The 26,685-nt window shown below is 34.3% G+C and overlaps 1 protein-coding gene across 10 annotated transcripts in view; it reads right to left on the bottom strand.

Moving 5' to 3' along the window:
• CCDC91 (coiled-coil domain containing 91) overlaps positions 1–26,685 on the bottom strand; it is a 393,065-nt gene that overhangs the window by 157,890 nt on the left and 208,490 nt on the right. For 9 of the 10 annotated variants that reach the window (XM_055085536.1, XM_055085539.1, XM_055085537.1 and 6 more), the window contains one exon: positions 6,588–6,695. The exons of the other annotated variant lie outside the window; for it this stretch is intronic. In XM_055085536.1, coding sequence (XP_054941511.1) covers positions 6,588–6,695 — 108 coding nt within the window. The remainder of the gene's footprint in view (positions 1–6,587; positions 6,696–26,685) is intronic. 10 annotated transcript variants of the gene reach the window in all.

Here is a 26,685-nt window from a genome sequence, read left to right as displayed (position 1 = left end):
TGAGGGTGGAAAGCATATGAACATATTAAATCTAGAAAATAGGTCTCTAAAATAACCATGGGTCTGAATCTGACAAATGGAGCTGTTTGCAACCAAAGAGATAAAAAGCCAAAAGAATCATTATCCTGAACTGTGACTATTTGCTACCCTAAAATGACCCAGGGCTCCTGAATTTTTATAGACAGGGAGCAGGCTGAGAAATGGTATAATCTCCAATACTCACATTAGGTACAGCCAAAAAAAAGATATTGAAAAATTTTAACCCTACAAGATCATAAAGAACAATGGACTAGAGACCCTGGCCCTAAACTCTGAAAAGTAAATCACAGTAAATCAAATCACAGTAAATCACAGTAAATCAAAGAGCAATCCAACCCCCACAGCAGAGATCCTTACTGAATCTGTTCATTGAGATGTTAGAATTGCTACATACTGATGATGGCTGTGCATCTCTGATTCTTCATCTTTCCTACTAAGAGCATTCACAGTACATACCCAACCTTTATCTTGCCACTATATACTAGATATGTTGGGGATAAACAACATACATTTCAGTTTCTGGCTCTTCCGGTCAAAAGGGACTATATATCTGGACCTGATGATACAGACTGCAACACATTATTTCCCACCTGTCACTCAAAGATCCTGGACTTCTGAGCTTGAGGCTATAGCTGGATAGAACTTACCTCTTCCATGTGGGCAGGTAAGCAAATTTGCCTGAGACATGGAGACTGGGAATATTTGGTGACCAAAAGAGCAGACCGTGGTATATTAGTTCTGCTTACCAAATAGTTCCTGCGCTCTCCCTCCCAGATTCATAATAGGATCTTACTTCCTAGCCCCATTAAGACTGTGTGGGGCACTGCAGATACAAATTGGGAGTGGAAGTGTCATTTCCAGTCCATAATGCTGACTTACCAGTAGGAAATCTGACTAGGCTTTTTTTCACTCTACAAGATAACAGGTAATGTTCCAACAGGAACTATGCTATCAGACTAGTTCCTAGGGTGAGGACATCATGAGACTGAGCCCCCAAAGAATTCTCAATGTACATGGAGAATTAGTAAGACATAAACCGTGGCTGTTTGAAGCCAGAGAGTTTAGGGCATAACCTAGCCTGGCTTGGCTAATTCATGCCTTATGCTCTTTCACAATTCTATGACCTATTCTTCTCTGTGAGTTTTCTGTCCATTTATGTAGTCATATACTTCATATCTCTGACAATTTGGTATTTCACCACCCAAAAGAGTATAATTGTTATATCAAATTTATAAAATTTCCTGTGTATTTCCTCTTCCAAGCCATTTATTAAAAAGACACAGAGGAGGGCTCACGCCAAGGGGTACTTCCCAGAATTTCTGCTGCCACTGTCCTTGTCCATTGGTGAGCCACTGCTGCCCCCGCCTCTGCAGGAGAGCCTCCAACACTAGCAGGAGACAGCAGGCAGGAAAGATACAGGACTATCACCACAGCCTATTATCGTGGGGCCATGGGCTTTATGTTAATGATTGACATCACAAATGAAGAATCCTTCAGTGCAGTACAGGATTGCCAGGCATCAAGGCTGTGCCTCTAAGGTGGGAGAGCCAAGTTCAGGACACTGCTCCAAAAGAGACCTCCAAGCTCCATGTAATATGAAACGGCGAAAATCTCCCAGATATCTCCATCTCAACGCCAAGACCCAGCTCCACTCAACGACCAGCAAGATACAGTGCTGGACACCCTATGCCAAACAACTAGCAAGATGGGAACACAGCGCCAGCCATTAGCAGAGAGGCTGCCTAAAATCATAATAAGGCCACAACACCCCCAAACACACCACCAGATGTGGACCTGCCCACCACAAAGACAAGATCCAACCTCATCCACCAGAACACAGGCACCAGTCCTCTCCACCAGGAAACCAACAGAACCCACTGAACCAACCTTAGCCCCTGGGGACAGACACCAAAAACAACGGGAACTACGAACCTGCAGCCTGCGAAAAGGAGACCCCAATCACAGTAAGTTAAGCAAAATGAAAAGACAAAGAAACACACAGCAGATGAAGGAGCAAGGCAAAAACCCACCAGACCTAACAAATGAAGAGGAAGTAGGCAGTCTACCTGAAAAGGAATTCAGAATAATGATAGTAAAGACTATCTAAAATCTTGGAAATAGAATGGAGAAAATACAATAAACGTTTAACAAGGACCTAGAAGAACTAAAGAGCAAACGAACAGTGATGGACAACACAATAAATGAAATCAAAAATTCTCTAGAAGGGATCAATAGCAGAATAACTGAGGCAGAATAACAGGTAAGTGACCTGGAAGATGAAATAGTGGAAATAACTACTGCAGAGCAGATAAAGAAAAAAAGAATGAAAAGAATTGAGGACAGTCTCAGGACCTCTGAGACAACATTAAATGCACCAACATTCGAATTATACGGGTCCCAGAAGAAGAAGAGAAAAAAAAGGGACTGAGAAAATATTTGAAGGGATTATACTTGGAAATTTATATGGGAAAGGAAATAGTTAATCAAGTCCAGGAAGCACAGAGAGTCCCATACAGGATAAATCCAAGGAGAAACACACAAAGACACATATTAATCAAACTATCAAAAATTAAATACAAAGAAAAAATATTAAAAGAAGCAAGGGGAAAATAACACACAAGGGAATCCCCATAAGGTTAACAGCTGATCTTTCAGCAGAAACTCTGCAAGCCAGAAGAGTGGCAGGACATATTTCAAGTGATGAATGAGAAAAACCTACAACCAAGATTACTCTACCCAGCAAGGATCTCATTCAGATTTGATGGAGAAATGAAAACCTTTACAGACAAGCAAAAGCTAAGATAATTCAGCACCACCAAACCAGCCCTACAACAAATGCTAAAGGAACTTCTCTAGGCCAGAAACACAAGAGAAAGAAAAGACCTACAATAACAAACCTAAAACAATTAAGAAAATGGTAATAGAAACATACAAGACTATTACAAGAGACAAAGAAGGACAGTACATAATGATCAAGGGATCAAACCAAGAAGAAGATATAACAGTTGTAAATATTTATGCACCCAACACAGGAGCACCTCAATACATAAGGCAAACACTAACAGCCGTAAAAGGGGAAATCGACAGTAACACAATCATAGTAGGAGCCTTTAACATCCCACTTTCACCAATGGACAGATCATCCAAAATGAAAATAAATAAGGAAACACAAGCTTTCAATGATACATTAAACAAGATGGACTTAATTGATATTTATAGGACATTCCATACAAAAAGAAGAGAATACACATTCTTCTCATGTGCTCATGGAATATTCTCCAGGATAGATCATATCTTGGGTCACAAATCAAGCCTTGGTAAATTTAAGATAATTGAAATCGTATCAAGTATCTTTTCTGACCACAACGCTATAAGACTAGATATCAATTACAGGAAAAAAAATCTGTAAAAAATACAAACAAGGGCTTCCCTGGTGGCACAGTAGTTGAGAATCCGCCTGCCCATGCAGGGGACACGGGTTCGTGCCCCGGTCCGGGAGGATCCCACATGCTGCCGAGTGGCAGGGCCCGTGAGCCATGGCTGCTGAGCCTGTGCGTCCGGAGCCTGTGCTCTGCAACGGGAGAGGCCACAACAGTGAGAGGCCCGCATACCACACACACAAAAAATACAAACAAATGGAAGCTAAACAATACACTACTTAATAACCAAGAGATCACTGAAGAAATCAAAGAGGAAATCAAAAAATACCTAGAACAAATGACAATGAAAATGCTATGACCAAAAACCTACGGGATGCAGCAAAGGCAGTTCTAAGAGGGAAGTTTATAGCAATACAATCCTACCTTAATAAAAGAGAAACATCTCAGATAAACAACCTAAGCTTACACCTAAAGCAATTAGAGAAAGAAGGACAAGAAAACCCCAAAGTTAGCAGAAGTAAAGAAATCATAAAGATCAGATCAGAAACGAATGAAAAAGAATGAAGGAAACAATAGCAAAGATCAATAAAACTAAAAGCTACTTCTTTGAGGAAATAAACAAAATTGATAAACCATTAGCCAGACTCATCAAGAGAAAAGGGAGAAGACTCAAATCAATAGAATTAGAAATGAAAAAGGAGAAGTAAAAACTGATACTGCAGAAATACAAAGGCTCATGACAGACTACTACAAGCAACTATATGCTCATAAAATGGACAACCTGGAAGAAATGGACAAATTCTTAGAAATGCACAACCTTCTGAGAATGAACCAGGAAGAAATAGAAAACATGAACAGACAAGTCACAAGCACTGAAATTGAAACTGTGATTAAAAATCTTCAAACAAACAAAAGCCCAGGGCCAGATGGCTTCACAGGCAAATTCTATCAAACACTTAGAGAAGAGCTAACACCTATCCTTCTCAAACTCTTCCAAAATATAGCAGAGGGAGGAACACTCCCAAACGCATTCTACGAGGCCACCATCAACCTGATACCAAAACCAGACAAAGATGTCACAAAGAAAGAAAACTACAGGCCAATATCACTGAGGAACATAGACGCAAGCAAGGATTCTTCAATATACGCAAATCAATCAGTGTGATACACCATATTAACAAATTGAATGAGAAAAACCATATGATCACCTCAATAGATGCAGAGAAAGCTTTCGACAAAATTCAACATCTATTTATGATAAAAACCCTGCAGAAAGTAGGCATAGAGGGAACTTTCCTCAACATAACAAAGGCTATATATGACAAACCCACAGCCAATATGGTCCTCAATGGTGAAAAACTGAAACCATTTCCACTAAGATCAGGAACAAGACAAGGTTGCCCACTCTCACCACTATTATTCAACATAGTTCTGGAAGTTTTAGCCACAGCAATCAGAGAAGAAAAAGAAATAAAAGGAATCCAAATCAGAAAAGAAGAAGTAAAGCTGTCACTGTTTGCAGATGACATGATACTATACATAGAGAATCCTAAAGATGCTACCAGAAAACTACTAGAGCTAATCAATGAATTTGGTAAAGTAGCAGGATACAAAATTAATGCACAGAAATCTCTGGCATTCCTATATACTAATGATGAAAAATCTGAAAGTGAAATTAAGAAAACACTCCCATTTACCACTGCAACAAAAAGAATAAAATATCTAGGAATAAATCTACCTAAGGAGACAAAAGACCTTTATGCAGATAATTATAAGACATTGATGCAAGAAATTAAAGATGATACAAATAGATGGAGAGATACACCATGTTCTTGGATTGGAAGAATCAACATTGTGAAAATGACTCTACTACCCAAAGCAATCTACAGATTCAATGCAATCCCTATCAAACGACCACTGGCATTCTTCACAGAACTAGAACAAAAAATTTCACAATCTGTACAGAAACATAAAAGACCCCGAATAGCCAAAACAATCTTGAGAAAGAAAAACGAGGTCAGACGCTATCAAACTATTAGAGGAAACCACAGGCAGAACACTCTATGACATAAATCACAGCCAGATCCTTGTTAACCCACCTCCTAGGGAAATGGAAATAAAAACAAAAATAAACAAATGGGACCTAATGAAACTTAAAAGCTTTTGCACAGCAAAGAAAACCATAAAGAAGGTGAAAAGACAGCCCTCAGAATGGGAGAAAATATTTGCAAATAAAGCAACTAACAAATGATGAATCTCCAAAATATACAAGCAGCTCATGAAGCTCAATATCAAAAAAACAAACAACCCAATCCAAAAATGGGCAGAAGACCTAAACAGACATTTGTCCTAAAGAAGATATACAGATTGCCAACAAACACGTGAAAGAATGCTCAACATCATTAATCATTAGAGAAATGCAAATCAAAACTACAATGAGATATCCCCAATCTTGGGGATAGAGTGGTATGTTTATAAATCTCCACTTAAATTCTAGACCTAATTTTGTTTTCCTATTAGTATATTTTCTTCCTGTGATACAAGATAGGTCCTTTGTATAAGGATGATTTTATTTTCACCTACCAAGTTTTATGTTATTCAGAAGTGTTGCTGGGAACTTCTTGCACTAATTATTCATACTATGACATATACATATATGCTCTTCAACTGATTGTTTAATGTAAATCCAATAATCATGTCTGCAATGCTAAGACATTAAATCAAGAAAAAAAAAAATCACCAGAAAAAAATTTTAAACAGAAACTACTTCCTATAAGCAATGAAAGGTAATTCAAACATAAATACGTACTTCAAATTCAAATGTCATTTATAAATCTTGTACCACTAAAAATCATTTCAGATGCCATAATACATTTACAGTAATTTCTTTTGCTTCTGTTATTTGATAAATAATATGATAACCCAGAAATTAGCATAAGAATTATCATTAATTTGGGGAAGATCTACATATTTTAGGCCTTTAGTCCTATGTTTAGTCTATCATAAAATTCTGAAACTTTAACATTGAGTTTACATAAGCATATTTTTTTCTCCAAAATACACCAAGGAAAGTAAATGGCATGAAACTGAATAAACAGCTATAGAGCTCTCAGGGGAAGAGAGTCAGAAGAAAAGTATAAATATATAATGGATGTGCAATTTTATTACCTGAGTATTTAACAACTCCTCACACTTGTGTGCTTGTTTCTCTATTGCAGAAATGTACTGTTTTTCAATAGCTTCTACTTGTTGCTTAACTGAAGACTGCAGTAGTGCCTAAAAACAAGCAAAAAAGTCATTTGGATCGCAGACACAACTTGGAATCTACTGTTGGCATGAGAAATTTTTTTGACAGTTGTACATATCTGAAATATGATACTATTCTGCATTACAAAATACACATTTGTGAATATTAAAGCAAATTCATATATAACACTACTTTAAGCTTTCAGTTTTAGGTTTTCCTATTGCCAAGACTAATTTTTTGGCTTAGATCTTCCTTCCACACACCTTCTCGGTAAAAAGGCCAAGTCATAGAAGATGACAAAGAGGGTGAGTAGTTCTGTTAAATATAAATTCAGTTTAGTGAAGACCACACAGGATGAGAAGCATGTGAAAGCTGCTGAAAAAAAAAGAGAAGAGAAAAAAACCAGACATATTTCACTGGCTGACAAAACTCCACATCCTCTCGGCACACTGTAATATCCCATGGGCCAAGCATGATCTTCAAGACCACAAATCAAGTAAAAGCAGATGGAAACTCTGAGCAATTTCAAACATAAAAGAGCTGCCCCCCAGGAAGTTCACGCCCCTAATGTGAAAAGGTATAAGGCAAAGTGTGGAAGTCAGAATCTTAAGGCAATATTCATAAAAAGTAATAAAACTTGGGAGACTAGACAAACTCAAGTGGATAGTGTAAATGCTTGAAGCTCGGTCAGTTAAATATAAAGATGTTAACACTATTCTAAGGGGAGCCAAATCAACACTGGAAGATGTTCCACCCACTCACTTCCTTATTGGAGATGTTTACAATATTATCCTCTCTTTTCCTTTCCCTTTTTTTTTTCAGGCATTATATGTTACAGTTAACATGTTCCCAGTATTATCTTACATGCTATTTATAAATCCTAAATCATTCTAAAATATGCATTTAACCATATACATAAGAAATCTTTAGCAAATATTCTATTTTTGAAGGTCTATCTGGATAACAAACTACTCATAATCAAAATAGTAAGTTGAAACAGACACATGTCTTATAGAAAACAGACCTTTGGTACATTCGCCAAGAAAAGAAAAATATGCCAAATCTCTTAAATAATCTCTGCTTTGAAAACAGATTTACTTGGTTGGAAACAACATGCATCAAGAGGCTAAATAAATATGTATGTATTTTTTAAAATTGAGCCAAAAATATTTTGAAAACCTCTGAATAAGTCTCAAATCTTCAAATAATGAACTTTCTTTTGCAAATGTTAAACTGTCTGATGATGCTACTACTCCTATAATTCAATAGTTGTTACTCTGAAGCTGCAGAATTACTAGTAAACTAGTAAAGGAAAATAAACCTCTGACCACGGTTTAACCAAAATATAAAGACCTGCTTAACAGAACTGCTTTAGCCCTTCATTTATACATTATATGTCCTCTAAAGATTCCATAATGATAATTTATAGAAGACACTATAATTTAACCTCTTAAACTGTGACTAGATAATGTAAAGCTCTAATTTACCTTTGGCAAAATACAATACCATTCGTTGGACTTCAGAAAATTTAAAGGGTGATACAACTATGGACAATTCTGTTCGGTATATTCATGGCTTCTTTTGTAGAGATAAAAATGCCATTCTTTTGGGGGACTTGGGTTACGGCAGAATTGTTTTGCTTGATGGTAAGAACTGTTTCACTTCCTATTTGCTGTGATTCCAAATAATCCTAGGTTAAATACCCAGTTGTGATTTTCTAGTAAATTATATCATTTGGAGGGACAGGTAAGTTAATGAAATAAAATAATATTTTCTCACCATAATTAAGAAACACAAATGAATAGTATTTTTTCCTCTGGTGATTGATTTGTACACTATATACTCATTTTCTTCCAAACTTCAAGGAGGCCAAGTACCATAGGATAATGACAAGGTTTTTTAAATAAAATAATAAGATTTCTTTTAAAAAAATAGGCCTATAATACTGAACTGGGGAATTATTAGTGACAAAGTCCAAACAAAAGAGGTAATGTTCAAAAACCATCTTTTGAACTACAATATTAATTATGGACATACTTAGCAATACACAATGGTACTAGCTGCATGCTTCTATGGCTTGATCTATCATTATATAACTGGATATTTGTTTTCCTATGTAATATACCATAATAACTGCCTTAAAATTTCTTGTGTGCTGGAAGTATAAAAATGAACATTAGGGGCTTCCTTGGTGGCGCAGTGGTTGAGAATCTGCCTGCTAATGCAGGGGACACGGGTTCAAGCCCTGGTCTGCGAGGATCCCACATGCCGTGGAGCAATTAGGCCCGTGAGCCACAACTACCGAGCCTGCATGTCTGGAGCCTGTGCTCCGCAACAAGAGAGGCCGCGATAGTGAGAGGCCCGCGCACTGCGATGAAGAGTGGCCCCCGCGTGCCGCAACTAGAGAAAGCCCTCGAACAGAAACGAAGACCCAACACAGCAAAAATAAATAAATTAATTAATAAACTCCTACCCCCAACATCTTAAAAAAAAAAAAATGAACGTTAGTCTTAACATTTCCCTGTAATTTTTTTTTTCCTTTGTAATTGTCTCTACAGATATCAAAGACACAAGGAACCCTTCCCTTGGGCTTATATTGAATACAACACTACAAAAAGGTACATGAAAGAATTATTTCTTTTATAAACTATTTTAAACTATTCTCAACAGAAATAAAGCACTAAGACTCTCAGGGTATGCAGAGGCAGAAAAACAAAGATGTATATAAACATTCCATAACGAAAAAAATGCTACCAAAGGCAGGGAATGTTTTGTTAATTTTCAACAGGTTTAGGTTTTAGCTTCAGTCCTATCAGAGATTTTCTGTATCATCCCAGAGGATAACTTAACTGAGCTTGAGCAAAACTATTTACCACACTTCAAGAATAATTTTAAAGGTGTAAACAAGATCATACATTTCTTTAGCACAGGAACTATGTCATCTTTATACTCATCTTTATATATCAACACAGCTTCTTACAGAGTTCTTTGTACATAGCAGACACATGCAATAGCTACTTGGTGAGTGACAATACTTGTATTAAGGTTATTATTTTTAAATCATAGTATAAATGATACCAATATTCACTGGAAAGTTCACTGAGCTTCAAATTATAACTACCAAGTTCAGTTACCAAATTTGTTCCTGTTAATCCCTAACAGAGATCTGAATTTTTTTTATTATTTTTAGACTAGAAATGTTCATTCTTTCTACTCTACAAGTATAAATTTTGAGTAAATAAAATACAGTATGTGAAGGACTATAAACTCCTTGAAAAAAAGTATGTTATAAATTCTATAATGATTAGACTCAGAGAAAACAAAGATATTAAGTCAAAAACCACCCCACACCAAGCAATACCCATAAGCAGTAGATAGTTTATTTTTAATGGAACTGACTATACACTGGAATTTAAATGAGTAGAGAAGTATAGCTCAAGTGGACTACTGCAAACCAAACTACAATCCACTGTCCCAACAAATCCACAGAATTCTCTTCTCCCTTGAAATAGCCCAATTCTATTAGATCTGATTCTATCCTCATCAAATTTAATTACTTGTTCAGATGTGCAGAGCAGATGTGTCTAAAGAACCAAATGGTCTCTGAAACATTAATATCATGTTGGTATTTAGCACATAACCTTAAAAGAACACTTCATAGCTAATTTTAGGCAGTAATAATTAAAATTATTTTAAAAGTCAATCCTCTAAGTCATGCTTTACAAATGCAGAAAAGTATAAGGCTATGGAGCAAGCGAGAGGCAAAACATATAATAAATATCCCCACTAAAACTGAAGCTCTAGGAGAAGAGGAATCTGTGTTTAATTCACTGATTAAACACAGTGTTTAATTCACTGTAGGTACTATTGTACCTACAATAGTACCTAATATATAGGTACTATTATAATTGTAATTGGAATATATGGAATATGTGTTGAATGAACTGAAGAAATGAATCATGATTTCAGTATGTCCAAGCCTTATTACTTGCCTAGTCATAGAGAAACTATTAAAACATTGATGTTAATTATGTCTGTTAATTGTATTCTTAGTTTAGCTTTTTGACTGCAGTAGTACAAATTAATTGTTGTAAAGGGTCATTTGAAATCAAGCACAATTTCATCTTTCTTGGAAAAATATCATAGTTTGCTTTTCAAAAATCTGTTTCAGAACTTTTCCAATTTTTAACTAAAAATAAAATAAGCAAAACTAAAAGGTATCAGCAAAAGAGTAAGTTAGAACTCTGAAGGGACACTTTTATGTTTTTTCTGGAGTAAGTGCTATTTTTGAACAAAATATTACTTCAAATTTTGCAAGGCTCTTAAACTGTTGTTAGCATGTCTTATAATATTCCCTCAAAGTTTCAAACATATAAGCAAGTTTGTTATTCAAAAGGAGAGCCTACTTAACTGATATATATGAAAAATGATGAATTTCAGTCATTTCATTGAATCATTCATCCATCTTTTTCCATGAGCTCTACATACCTGGTTCTACAGATAAAGAAACAGACACGAAGGTTAAGAAATGAGCCCAAAATCATATGAAAAGACTAAGTGGAACAAAGAACTGAATTCAGGTCCACCCTCTTGGTTCCCTGTTTGTCTTAGCCATTCCAACCTGGTAAAGCAGGTTTCTCTTCATGAACTAATCACTTATTCTATTTTATAGCCACTTCTTTACTTGTTAATTCTTCATTTATTCAACTAATATTTACTGAATGCATACTTTATTCCAGACATTGTTCTAGGCACTGGTGATGCAGACTGAACAAAACAGATAATGGGCCTGACTCCCCTGAATTTACATTATTGGCAAGAGGATAGGGAAAGTGGGGGAAAGACAAGGAAGATTGGGAGGTACACAATAAACAAACCATTTCTGATGGTGCTATACGCTATAAAGAAAATTAAAAAGGGATAAAAAGGAATAATGGAGGAGAAATTTTTAAGAGAGTAAAGTCAAGAGCTCTCTTGAGAAGTCACAAAAGGGGGGAAAAATGTCATATATTAAGCCTGAGGGAAGAAGATTTCTGTCAAAGATTTTCCGTCAAAGATTTCCGTCAAAGAAAAAAGTACAAAATCCTAGCATGGGAAAAAGGCTGATGAGTTCTAGAACTAGAAAGAAGGCCAGTGCAGATCATATGAACCAGGGAATTCCATCAGATCCTATAGCTGCACCAGACTTCCAGAGGACCAGAATTATGCAGAACCATGGAAAGGCATTTTATTTCTATTCAAACAAGAAAGTTTCTATAATCTGATACACAGTATCTTCAAACAATGTTGCAAAGTATCAAAAGCACTCAAATGCTATCAAGAATTTCTCCATTAATAGACAATTGGTGACAAAGAAAATATGTAGCACTGATTTTTGTAGGCTACACATATACAAGTAGGTTAGAAACATAACTAATGCACCATGCATGAACATTTTTTATTCAGTAGAATTAAGAGTAATGCGACTATACTCTCTGGTAAGGAAGGAGTTAATCCTAATAAGAACTAGTTGAGGGACTTCCCTGGTGATCCAGTGGTTAAGACTCTATGCTCCCATGCGGAGGGCCCAGTTTGATCCCTGGTCAGGGAACTAGATCCTGCATGCGACAACAAAGATCCCACCTGCCGCAACTAAGACCCGGCGCAGCCAAATAAATAAATAAATATTAACAAACAAACAAACAAAACCAGTTGAGTGTTTTTCATGGTCTCACAGAAAAGTGCCATAGATATGCTACACGTGTATCTGGCAACTAATACTTACTTGAACTTTATCTGGACACTTTGTCCATTACCATGCAGTTCTTCCATAATACTTACATTCTCCATTTTATACTGAATAGACTGGCAACATAGGTTATGAAAATCAGGATATAGCATCCAAATAATGGCAGCTGATTAACTTGTCTTAATGTTCAATGACTATTGGCTAATCAAAAGTTATCTTTTGCCAATTTTGGGATCTAAAATGTCAATCTATAGCTTTGTTGGCTTATCATTTGGGAAGAGAAACTGATAGTTTGATATATATATACATATATATTTTTTTAAAGACCTCAGTGAGCTAGTAATTCAATTGTGGTACAGATTTAGTTGCATTAGAACAGAAACATTAGGCTATCTCTAAAAACAATATTTAGACATTTTAGAAAATTTTGTTGGAATACAAAAAGAATTAATGGGATTATAATGTATTAGTGGGGAGTTCCCTGGTGGTCCAGTGGTTAAGATTCCGTGTTTCCACTGTGGGGGGCACGGGTTCAATCCCTGGTCAGGCAACTAAGATCCCATATGCTGTGTGGCACAGCCAAAAATAAATAAATAAATAAATAGAAATTCTTTTAAAAACACACAACTATCACTGGGAAGTGATTTAAAAGTACGATGTAAAAAGGACTAGGGAGTATAACTCTCCAGAGGAAAAACTTCAACCTCAGGCTTAAGGCTTCAACTTAAGGCTTAAGTTTATTCAACTTAAGTTTACTCAACTTAAGTTTACTCAAAACTGGATCCAAATTCAAGTTTAGGTTCATGGTCTCCTGCTACCCAGGCAGGCAGAAGTTAGGCAACACCAGAACCTTTAAGCTCAACCCTTGGGGAGAATGAAGGTGCATGTGTCTCAAGAGTAAACTCCAGATGGGTGAGGAGTGATAGTGATGGATTTGGTCATATTTCTTTTTAGAAAGCAGGACAGAAACTAATACCTAAAATTATGGGTAAAAGGATTAAAAAACAAAAGATTCTGCCCTTCCTTTTCCTTAACTTCAACAAGCAGTAGTATCAAGGTCATGCTGAGGCTGCTGAACATTTATCTTGTTACAGATCTAAAGCATTTGGAATTGAAGTGATCCTAGGTTTTTCTAGGTATTTGAATTACAGTGCAGTGGCACTATACAATTCAAAAAGAAAAATGTGAAATTATGGGTATATATCTAAACATGGAAATTCAATATAGTCTAGCCATGCTATAAAGTGCATTGGAGTCTGTGAAAGCCAAAGAAAACCTTTAGGACACAGGGAATCATTCCTGTTGGCCTTGTTGTTAAGGGATTCTAGTAACATAAGAGTTGTTACCTCAAACACCACTAATGACTCCCAGTGAGAATTTCTTTTGTGCCATGGACAACACATTAAAATTAAGAAGTTTCTAAAATTAAGTACAGCAGAGAGACGCTGCATGTCTGCCTTCCAGCTACTTTAAACTTCTGAAAAGCTGCCATATGGACATGCCTCTCCCTCAGATGCCGCAGTATTATTCCTTGTGACTTGAATAAGAGCTACAGTTTCAGTTAAAAAAAAAAAAAGAAGAAGAAAGAAAGGAAGGAAGGAAAGAAAAGGAAAAAAAGAACTCTGACTAAATCTCTTCAGAATCTCTCAGAGGATTAAATGAAGCACCTAGTTATTAAACACTAAAGACCTACACATCTCATTTTCTGAAATATCGGAAGCCACAGAAAGAAAGAAATCCATATAGGTGTCAGAAGTATTTGGCTTAAATACACAGTCATGAACCTTCCAAGGAGGCAGCATAATTTGTTGAACAGAGTCCTGCATCAAGCTTTGAATGATCTGGCTTTTATTTACAGCTCCTCCTCTGCTTGTATGTGTTTGATCAAGGCACTGTGTTTCTCCGTGTCTCAGATGCCTTATCTAATAAATAGGGAGAATAATAGAGTTTCTTCTCTGCCAGTAATAAAGGAATTCTGTGAAATTATGGCTGTTAATTTAATTCTTTATATTGATAACAGTTCAAAATAGAATTTTTCTAACCATTTGCTGATTTTTGAGAACTAAATTCTTCATTTTCATGATAAAGGAAACTCATGCTATGTGGATTCCAGTTAGGATCAACATTATTTTTTAAGTTACTAGGTTTAAGACCATTAAAATAATTTTCCTCCAAATTAATAGAGATCCATTCATTAAACATAGATCTCAAAGATTAGAAAAAAACTTTTACTCACATTGAAAAGCCATCAACATTGAGAGAGATAAGAGGATTCATTTAAATCAATTTTATTAGAAGACATACTGACAAAGATTAAATTTACCTTTATGTTTTCTTTTTGATCACAAAGAGAAGAATGTTGCAAACTTAGATGACAATTTAACATACTTCAATTGGTTTTTATTCAGTTAAAAATTAACCATATATTACAGAAATGATAATGTTCGGGGAGATGTGTAAATTATTTAAAATCCATTGGACTGGGCACAAAACAATCAGAAGTGCCATCCCCAGCACTGGAATAGGTGCCAGAGGCCCCGGCAGTGCTGAGCTCTAGCTTGATTGTGTGGGGTTCGGTAGAAGCCTCAGGGGAAGGGACAAAGTCATCAAAGTGGCTCAGAGGAATTGTTAATATATTAACTAGTATGGAAGTATTTCACCATTATAAGATAATACAAAGTAGTGCTTGTTGGAACTCAAATTAGGTTGTTACAATGGATTAATTACCAAAAAATTTGGCTACATGAATATCCTGCTAAAATACCGAAACAGGATAGCCTTGGAACTTGGTGCTTCTAACTATGTCGACTAAATCAGACTCTATGGATTATTCCTCAAATGGAATTCCTTCCTCACTGCTATAAAACAATTTGATGATCAATTCACTGCAAATCAGAGACATGACAATTTTAAGCAAATTATCCCACCTCTGGAAGCCATAAAGCTTGAAACATAGATGGGGACTGATACCCAGACAGCAATGGGAGCAAAATTTAATTTTTACTATGCATATTTCCATATCTTTTGAATTTTGTATTGCACACATATGTTCCCTTGTCAAAAAATAAGATACTTTGAGCAAATCATTCTACTCCCTAATAATTTATCCTTGGTATAAAATCTATATTCTCATATATCATTTCCCCAAAGTTGATTAACCAGAATTTAACAGATAAAATCAAAACCAGCTGTCTATTTTGATATTGGATCACACACTAATTAGAAATGTGACAGATATCTTAAAACGCTGTTCTTCAAATGTCACTGGTTCTTACATCTCTGCTTTCCTTCCTCAGAGTCAGTGTTTTATAGTTCAGATTAAAGAATAAAGTTAACCACCCCTCTTTTATAACTTTTCAAACAGGCAAGAAATTAAAAAAAAAAAAACAAAAAACAACTTAGGGCTCCCCTAGTGGCGCAGTGGTTGGGAATCCGCCTGCCAATGCAGGGGACACTGGCTCGAGCCCTGGTCCGGGAAGATCCCACATGCCACGGAGCAACTAAGCCCGTGCACCACAACTACTGAGCCTGCTCTCTAGAGCCTGTGAGCCACAACTACTGAGCCCATGTGCCACAACTACTGAGCCTGTGCTCTAGAGCCTGTGCTCCGCAACAAGAGACGCCACCGCCATGAGAAGCCCACGCACCTCAACGAAGACCCAATGCAGCCAAAAATAAATAAATAAAAATTTCAAGAAACCTTAAAAGTAGTTTCTTGCATACATATCTTCATTTGGACTTATAAGAATAACTTTCACCAGTTTATCTTTTCTGCCTCTAAGAACTATGGTATGCAGTCGTTCACTAACCGGACTACTGGTTGCCAATAAAAAAACTGAATAAAAATAAATCTATAACAGACATCAATTACTTCTCTTCTAAAGTCTAATTACTATGTAAGTCTTCAGTTCTATCGAAAACTGAAAATGCCTGATTACAGACAGACCTTGCTGACAATTCGGTTCACTAGAATAATGGAAGATTAAGAACCACTTAACTGATACATCACGTCGACTGGAATAGTTACAGAAATGATATTCTTTACAGATACTACTATATAATCACTCTTCCAGCAATGTTACTAGATGTAGAAACCTCCTGAATAACCTTGTTAAAAAGAAGGTTTGAAAAATACTTTCAACCCCATCAGAACAAAACAGATCCAGCCTCATTCAACGTGGAAAGCTAATATTATGATGGATGGAAGGTACTCATAATAGAGCAGCTTGACTTTTTATGATAATAAGCAGAAATCTGGAATTAATCAACAATATCTGGGTGGGACAGACTCATATTGATAAAATTCTCAAGTCTGATCAACATTAGTCATAAATATTAGCCTGATGTGATACAAAAAAGAACCCATAACATTTAAAGTGCATTTCGGAAGGTAAGCCAAAAAAAATAACTAACGGGGAAAGGCAGATCTTACATGTCTTAAGAAACAACTAAGTAAAACCTATTCATTAATTCTTTTGTTAATCTCTGGAGGTATTTTTCAAAGTCTTCTCTGCAGCAAAGTTTTGAAATTTATCTCCTCAATACAGAATGAAGTCTCTCCTTCATTCCTTTGACCATCAGGCTGAAAATCCAGTCACAATATAACGGCAAGCCTTAAATCTATATTAAAACAAGTTTTCTTGCAAGGTTTCCAATGCCTTTTGGCTTTGGCCTGGCTGGAAAACCACAAGAATAGCCTTGCATGTAAAATTCTGGCTTAGCTCAGGAAACTCAGAGGCACATAAGAACTATTTTCAACTACCAAACCTTTCTCAATCCTCTGCTGAGGTTAAGTTTGATGGGAGGGATAAGAATGGACAAGCCAAGTTGTTAGTTCCAAACCAATCACTAGTATCTAGCATGCTGTTAGGCCAAATGCTATTGGCAATAGCAAACATCTTTATTTGTCCAGGAAAAATCTGATCATATGATAAAAGCTGGAATTTATAAGAATCTTTGTTCAATCAAATAACTAAAACTATAAATTTATTTCATATCTTTGGGTTAACAAAAGGGTGGAATTTAAAAAAAGATATATAAAAGATCTCATAACTTCATTTTTACTTCTCCCCTCTTTGCACAAAAAGTTAGCAATCTCTAATCAAGGGAATACATCAAAAGAAGAGAAAAAGTTGTTCCCCCTCCTTGGAGCAGAACTTTATACAATAAAAGTAATTCTACACCCTGGGAAAAATTGGTCTCCAAAATGTATTATGTTCTCCCTTATAAAACAGTACAAACAACTCAAGAGTTCAAATAAAATACTAGCAAGTAGATGCTTTTGAAAAATGGAATACAGCAGGCATGTGATATTCCAAGCTGGCATCTGACGTATGTTACACTGCTAAAATTCAAAGCAATACTTAGCAAAAGGGACTTAAGGCATACTTAACCTTTGAGAAATGCACAGTGAACCAACATTCTCAATAAAACCAAGGTTGGTCAAAATGGGAAATAAATATAACAAGAGTTTTAAGCAAGATAATTTCAAAACAAGTGAAGTTTATATAGCAACTTTGCATCATTTTTCACTTATGAATAGTGAAAATGTGTGTGTCTGATAAGTTAAAACTCTACTGCATCTGATTCAATACTCTGATACTTAAACACAAGAAAAAAATCAGAAAATTCTCTTCATAAAATATTCTAAGACTTTAGAAAAGAACTGCCCATTCCTTGCTTTCTCATTAAAACGTCGAATATTTATAAGCACTATTCGTGTGTCTAGCACTCATTGGCTTTTGACATCTGGGTTGTAATACACCAAATTAAAGGTCATCAATTCAGTCAAGCTTCAGAAACAAAGACTGCAAAATGAGGATGTGTCTATATATCTAGTTTGGTGGAAATATCTTGAAATATGTAAATATACATAAATAAGCGTGAAGTTTTGTAAATGTACTCCACTTGGCCAAAAACATGCACACAAAACACAAGGGTGAGAAAAGAAAGCTCTAGAGCTTGAGATGAGGGTATAAAAACCCTTCTAGTTTCAAGATGACTGTGATGACCAGGAACTAATTTTCATATCACCAAAAAACCCACAGAGAAAACATCTCGCTTAGGCACCCACAAGAGGTCCAAGAAACATATAATAGACCTTAAATCACTATAGTTATAATTAATTTGGTGTTTGCATATAAATATTAAATCAAAATGCATTTTCCTTTTTGCCTTTTTCAGGCTAATTTCTAATCACCATTTTACTAATCTGTCAACTATGTCAAATTCAATGTTTCAACACTTCTCCTATCTGCTATGATTTGAAAAATGTCTAAATCCCTTAAGTTTAAACAACAAAAACAACAGAGTAAAATTTAATTTGAAAATAAACAAGTTGAGTCAGAACCAAGAAAATAACTTGTAAATCTAACTTTAGGAAGAAATAAAAAATTCTGTATAATAAAGTTTCAAAAGGGAAAGCTCTTTTTCTAACTGATCTATCTTAAAGCAAACACCACATGAAAAAAAGAAAAAAAAAAAAAGAGAGGGTAGTCTTTTGTCATTGCCTTGAAAAAGAAGATTCAGTATATAGTAGTGAAACAAAAATGTTAACCAAAAAATATGTTATCTTATTTGTGTCAGATTGGAAGCTTCAATGAACTGGACTCAAAGTAAAGTAAAATAAAAACAACATGTTAAACTTAATTTCTTGAGTACTTTCCACTCACTCTTACAGCATGTTAGCAAAAGTTCTAGCTTTGAACTTTAACACACTGAATCAACTAGTACTTTCTTTGGAAAATTCTTCCCCAAAGTTATTTTGGATAAAAAGAAAATTCATTTTAAGAATGTGTCAACATCTAAAATGGTTTTACCTCAAGCACTTATATAAGGTATATTAATTGAATATATGTATACAGAGATACTTCTGAAAAGAAAACCAAGAAGCAAACATATCTGTACAAGAAATGGAGACAGTGAGATACTTTCTCTTTAAAAGACTAGACATCATATTCCCTAAGTAACAGAATTACATTTATTTTAGCAAATATGCCTGTATTTTTTCCATGTATGATTTTCTTTGGTAGTCTCTCTGTGCTATTATACCAATACACCACTATAAAGAAATTTTTTCTTAGACTGATCACTTATCCCACAGAAAGAAAAACAAGATATAAGTTAAAAAAAAATCTTAATGTGGGATAAATCTAGTTTCTTAGTTACAGCTAAAACTTTTGTTTCTTTTGTAACTTTTAAAAACAGCAGTCCTTCTGACAGTCATTTAGATCTGTCAGAATATCTCTCATCTTTCTCGTATGGAAAAATTTCCCAGTGATTTCAGTCTAAACACACACACACACACACACACAATCTTGACAGGTTCAATTTAGATAATAAAAACGGGGTAAATGGCAACAGGCTGAAATAGATAGACTATATTGATAGGCAAACAAATACGTAGGGATAAGACAATGATTAACAACGCCCTTAGGGTAACAGAATGACTACTAGAACTTCAGAAAACAGATATCTAGACCCCACCTACGTGAACTGATTTTAAATTTCCAGAGAAGATTGATTGATATGATTTTTTAAAAAGCAACCCAAGTAATTTATTCTGTGCTGCAAAAGGTGAGAACCAAGGGGTTAAGATGCCCTGATCAATGACAACTGTTGAGAGCATCATAAACAAAACAGCAGCATACTAATACAACTACTCATTATCTTAAAAAAAATGTACTCTGTATCATGGATAGTAATATTTGATAGACAAAACTACAGACATAAAGAACTGTGAAGTCTGAGCCAGCATATATACTAGAAAATGACAATTTCAAGCAAAAGCTCACATAAGTAAAGGAAAATTCTTATGTTGCTTGTAGTAAACAATCTTAGATGTGGCATGCTCCTATGGAAAGCCTTCCAAGGTCTACATTTACTTTACTGTTGTTAATTATCGGGATAAAAGATTTTTTGCCATGAAAGAAAAAATAAACAAAATTAAGTAAACATTATGGGGAAAGTTGGCATATATAGCACATTAGGTTAGTTTTAGCTTTGTTTTCTTCTGTACTTTAACAGAATTTCACATGTCCTTTTCATCAATCTGCAGCAAGCTATTTACTTTCTAAATGAACAAAAGAACGCTGACTTTTTAACAGAAGCCTAGGAATATGAAGGGCTGGACCACAACCTCTTTTCTTTAAATAGATATTTCTAAAAAAGACTGAAACAAGAATCCACACTGTATAATTTTGAGAAGTAAGCTAATTAATAGTCAGCTGTAAGATAATGACAATACATTAAAATTTCTATGCTAGAAAACTGATATATTGAGTATAGTAATAACTAAATAGCTAATATTTATTAACAGCATTATTATTAGCCATATAATATTCATTATCTCACTGGGTCCTCACAATACTCCTAAGAATAGGTTCTACGGTTATTCTCTCATTTATTCATGGGGAAATTAAAATTTATATATAAGAAACTGCCCAAGGTAACACTGTTAGTAAGTACCAGAACTGGAGCTTAGATCCAGGTCTGTCTGACTTCAAAATAATCAATCAGCTCTACTAATAGAAGTTCTTAGCAGTCCCAAAGTAGAAATTTTTGCAGAGATACAATACTCCTTCAAAGAATTTATAGAATAGAAATATATAAACTATTATATACCATTATTAAAAGTAGGAAAAGATAAGGATATTAGTACATAATACATAATAACAGTACAAAATAACTTTGGATTTTAAAGTTGTTTACATATGGGGGTTGCAGATTTTCTTTGCCCAGTTTCTGCAGTGGATGATTTGAAGTTGTATGAATAAAGAATTACTAAAAGAACTGAATTCCAATTTGATGAGGGCAGCTAATCCCTTAAATACAGACTAATTCAAGGTGAATCAGAATGGTTTCAATTCTTTGTGAAAAGTTTAAATCATAATATAGAGTATTCCTATTTTTTAAATCAGAAACTACTGATCACATCATTCAGGAGCTTTAAAATATGCTATTTCATTTGAATGATGTTTGGTACACAAGATATGCTAACCAAAAGGTACTGGAACTTTATAAAGCTTTTAAAAAATTCCAATTACCAATGTGAAGATTGGCATTTAGTTTATTAAGGTTTAAATTAATAACTGAAGACATGGTAATTTGCTGAAAAAAAAACCCAAAACATATTCTAAAATTCATTAAGAGGTACACTATCAGAATTTACTCTTGCAAAAGAAGAGTCCACATTTTAGAAAAGCATTAGAAAAAGAAATCATCAATGATCCAAGAACTGAGGTACTCTTATAAGACAAGATGGTGTAAAGAAAACTTTAAGTCTAGTCAATACAGTGATAATAAAGAGTGTCACAACTCCCAAATATTCACTGATCCCAGGATAATCATTTTTTAAACAAAGAACATACGTAATGGAGTAACCACTATTTTAATATGGATTAAAAGAAATAAAGGGGGTTACTTCTGGAATAGTGATGTTGGGGCTCAGAGAAACCTCTACCCCAGAGAGATATCTTTTAAGTAGGTCAAATTAGCAAAAACAATCATTCAAAGTTTCTGGACATTTATCAAAGGATTTAAAACAAATTGAGCAGCATTTACTCAACAAAATGTATAGGAACATGGTAAGAACAATGGGAGACTATGATACTCAACCTAGGGACTTCACCCATCCACCCACAGCTCAGCCTTGCAGAAGAACTGTTTCAGCAGGCTCAGCAGCCAAGGGACAGTTCCCATCTCTCCCAACCTATTACTGTAAAGTACCATTCCTGGTAGTTTTGGCAGCTGGTGAACATTAGCAGATCCTTCACAGCTCCAAGGCTTATATCACGTGGATAGCGCAGCTAGTAATGAATGCAATTCTCCTTTCCTGCAAAGCTCTATACTGCAGGAGAACTGCTGAGTTGGGCTCAGAAGTTAAGCGCCAATTCCAATCTCTCCTAGATTCCTGAAGCAGAAGAACTAGTCCAGATATATTCTATCACTATAAACACTGGATGATACCATCCATGTGAACTGTATATTGTTAAAGATCTGTCTGAGCAATGGCAGCAGCCATGTGGAAGATTAGTACCTACCCTCCTTCCCCTCACACATAGCTCCAGCTCCAAAAGGAGGATCTGGATGAGGAAAACAATGACGATCAGATTAACCATCCTACTCTTCCAGTGTCTTTGTACAGTGCAGAGGTTCTATGATAGGAAAGGGTTACAGGGAGACTCAAAAATTGACACACAAATTGCCCCAGCCAAGGAGGACGGGATTAAACTGTGGATCAATGGATACCCTAGGGCACTGTCAAAACAACAAAAAAATCAGCTACAAAGTAATAGAAATTGACAACTAGATACGTTAAAATACAGACAAGTCAGAACTGCAAAAGGGAGATCAGGGAAAGAGACAGTCAAAAAGAGCATGGCTTTAAAATAGTCATTTCTGGTAGCCAGAGTGTGTTCATGTCCATTTTGCTCTTACAGCAAAATCACAGGCTGCATAATTCAAGAGAAACAGACTTCACTTAACAACAAACAAAACAACAAGTCTCCTGGGGGTTTGGGACACAAAGTTGCTACATTATCTGCAATGTAGAGATAAAAAAAAAAAATTCCTAGACATAAAAAGAAATAGAAAATTGTGTCCCATACACAGGGAAAACAGGAGTCAATGGAAACTGCCTTTGAAGGGGCCCAGATGTTAGACTTAGCAGAAAAAGACTTCAAAGTACCAATTATAAAAATGTTCTAAAAACTAAAGAAAACCATGCTTAAACAATTAAAGAAAAATATTATAAGATCTCATAAAATATGCAATATTGATAAAGTGATAGAAATTATAAAAAGAGAAACAAAAAGAAATTCTGGAGTGGAAAAGTAAAATAACAAAAATTTTAATTCCATAGGTTCTAACAGTAGGTTTGAGCTGGAAGAAGAAAGAATCAATACATTTGAAGAAATATCAATAAAGGCTGTGAAATCTGAAGAAGAGAGTTTAAATAATGAAGAAAAATGAATTACAGGCTTAGAAAAATGTGAGACACAATTAAGCAGACCAACATGTGTGTACAAAATTGGAAGCAACACAAAGAGAGAATAAAGATAAAGGAGGGAAAAAATATTTGAATGAAATAATGGCTGAATACTTCCCCAAAGTGATGAAAAACAATTTACACATGTAAGAAGTTCAATGATTTCCACATAGGACAAACTAAAAGGGATACACACCCAGATATACCATTGTCAAAATGCTGAAAGCCAAAAACAGAGACAATTTTTAAAACAGTAGAAAAATGACTCACCACACTTTCATAAAGTTTAACAGCTTACTTCTTAGCAGAAACAGTGAAGAAGAAAGGCAATGGGATATTTTCAAAGTACTAAAATTAAACGCAAAAAATCTGTCTACCAAGAATCTTATATCCAATAACAACAACAGAAAACTTTTAAGATAGAAAACTATCTTTAAAAATTGAAAGTGAATTAAAGATATTTCCAGATAAAGAAATCTATTGTTAGCAGACAAAACTTATAATAAATATTAAAGCAAGTTCTTCAGGTTAAAGCAAGTGAAATCAGAAAATAATTCAATCCACATGAAGAAACAAACTGTGCCAGTAAAGGTAATTATGTAGGTAATTTAAAAAACAATAAAATTGAATATGTCTTTTCCTTTATTTTTGTAATTGATTTAAACAGCAATTACATTTAAAAAATGTATATAATTGTAAATGTACAAAAGACAAAGTTTAGAGTTGAAGACACAATGGGTTCAATGAAAAAGGATGGGAAAAGATATACCATGCAAACAGAAACCATAATAGAGCTAGAGTGACTATATTAATATCAGGAAAACATAGACTTTAGACCAAAAAATATTACTAGAGACAAAAACAGCCATCTTCTAAGAGGGTCAATACATTAGAAAGACATAACAATTAAAAACATATACTACGTACCTAACATACTATCCCCAAAATACATGAAACAGAAACTGAAAGAACAACAAACAATTCAAAAATAATACTTGGATAATTCAATATCCCCATTTCAATAAAAGGTAGAAAAATAAGAAAGATTATCAACAGCATATAGAAGACTTAAACAATACTATAAAGCAGTACACATCTATAGACATAGAAATGTCTCTACATGCACCTACAGATATCTAAAGAACACTTCACCTCAATCGAAATCACCAAAAAGAAGTTCTCTACGATGGAATTAAATTTGAAAATTAATAACAGCCAGAAATTTGGTAAATTTTCAGACATATGGAAATTAACAAACTTCTAAAGAAGCAATGAGTCAAAGAAGAAATAATAAAATACTTTTATATGAATGAAAATAAAAATACAACATAAAACTTATGGGATTAAATAAGCTAGGATTCAGAGGGAGATTTTTAAGTATAAATGCCTATAGTAAAAAAGAAAGAAAACATCAAATCAATAACCTACTTATCCATATAAAAAAACTAGAAAATAACAATCTAAAGCAAAAAGCAAACAAAAGATCAGGCAAAATAAAGGTTAGAGTACAAATTAATAAATTATAGAATAGAAAAATAAGAGAGAAAATAAACAAAACCAGTAGTTAATCCTTTGAAAACACCAACAAAATGAGCAAATCTTTAGATAGACTGACCAATTAAAATAGAGGAAAGACTCAAAGTACAAAATCAGGAATGAAAGAGAAAACATCAGTACTCACCTTACAAAAATAAAAAGAATTAAGGGAATACTATAAACAAATATATCCCCCCAAAATAGATCACTTAAATTAAAAAGAGGTAAATCCCTAGAAAGGTGAAATTACCAAAGTAACTCAGGAAAAAAATTTAAAAATCTGAAGAGATCAATAACAAGAGATTGAATTAATTTTAAAAATCTCTCACAAAGAAAAGTCCAGTACCATATGGTTTCAGTGGTAAATTCTACAAAATTCTTAAAAGAAGAATTAATACCACTCCTTCACAAACTCTCCCAAAAAATAAGAGAAGGGAACACACCCTAACTCATTCTATGAGGCAAGTATATTATAGGATAGCAAAGCCAGATAAAGACACCAAATAAACTACAGACCAATATCATTAATGAATTAAATGTTAAAATACTCAACAAAATATTATCAAACTGATTTATGCAACACATAAAAAGAATTATGCACCATAATCAAGTGAGATTATTCCAGGTACTCAAGATTGATTTAACATCCAAAAATCAAAGGGAACACATTACATCCATAAAGAAAAAATAATAATTTCAACTAAGAAGTAGCATTGGACAATATCTTGCAACCTTTCATGATTAGAAAAAAAATTCAAACTAGAAACAAAAATGGCACTTCCTCAACCTAATAAAGGTCATCTATAAAAATCTCACTGATAACATCATACTTAATGGTTAATCCCTATAACATCATACTTAATGGTAAATCCCTATTGTGTATATTTTTGCAGCTCTTATTAAAAATGTATTGGAGATCTACCTGGAAAAATTAGGTAAGAAAAAGAAATAAAAAGTATCCAAATATGCAAAAATCGATTCTATTATTATATGGTAGCAAAGAACAATCTGAACATGAGATTAGGGAAAAAAATTCAATTTAGAATATCATAAAAAAGAATAAAGGGAATATTGAAAACTATAAAACATTGTTGAACAAAATTAAAGAAAATAAATATAAAGACATTTCATAACTAGGGATCAGAAAACTTAATACAGTTAAAATGGCAATACTCTCTAAGTTGGTCTACATAGTCAATGCAAACACAATCAAAATCCTAACTAGATTTTTTTAAAAATTCACATACTGAGCCTAAAATTAATATGAAAATGAAAATGACCTAGAATAGTCAAAACAATTTTGAAAAAGAACAGACTTGGACAATGCACACTTCCTGATATCAAAAACATACCATAAAGCTACAGTAATCAAGTATGGTTATTGGCATGAGGACAGACATATAGTTCAATGGAAAGGAATTAAGAGTCTAGAAATAAATCCTCATGTATATGGATAACTGATTTTTGATAAGGGTTCCAAGACAATTCAATGAGGAAAGAACAGTCTTTTCAACAAATGATGCTGGGAACAACTGGATATTTACATGGAAAAAAAAATGAAACTGTATCCCTTCCTCACATCATTTACAATAATTAAATCAAAATGAATCAAAGAAATAAATGCCAACCCATTAGGAAGGCTAATTTTTTATTTATTTATTTAAAAAAAATTTTTTTAATTTTTTTTAACATCTTTATTGGAGTATAACTGTTTTATAATAGTGTGTTAGTTTCTCCTTTACAACAAAGTGAATCAGTTATACATATA

Source organism: Physeter macrocephalus, chromosome 6 (assembly GCF_002837175.3).
Source record: "Physeter macrocephalus isolate SW-GA chromosome 6, ASM283717v5, whole genome shotgun sequence".
NCBI lineage: Eukaryota > Metazoa > Chordata > Mammalia > Artiodactyla > Physeteridae > Physeter > Physeter macrocephalus.
The sequence above is the reverse complement of the archived record's forward strand: the minus strand, read 5'-3'. Positions and strand labels throughout refer to the sequence as shown.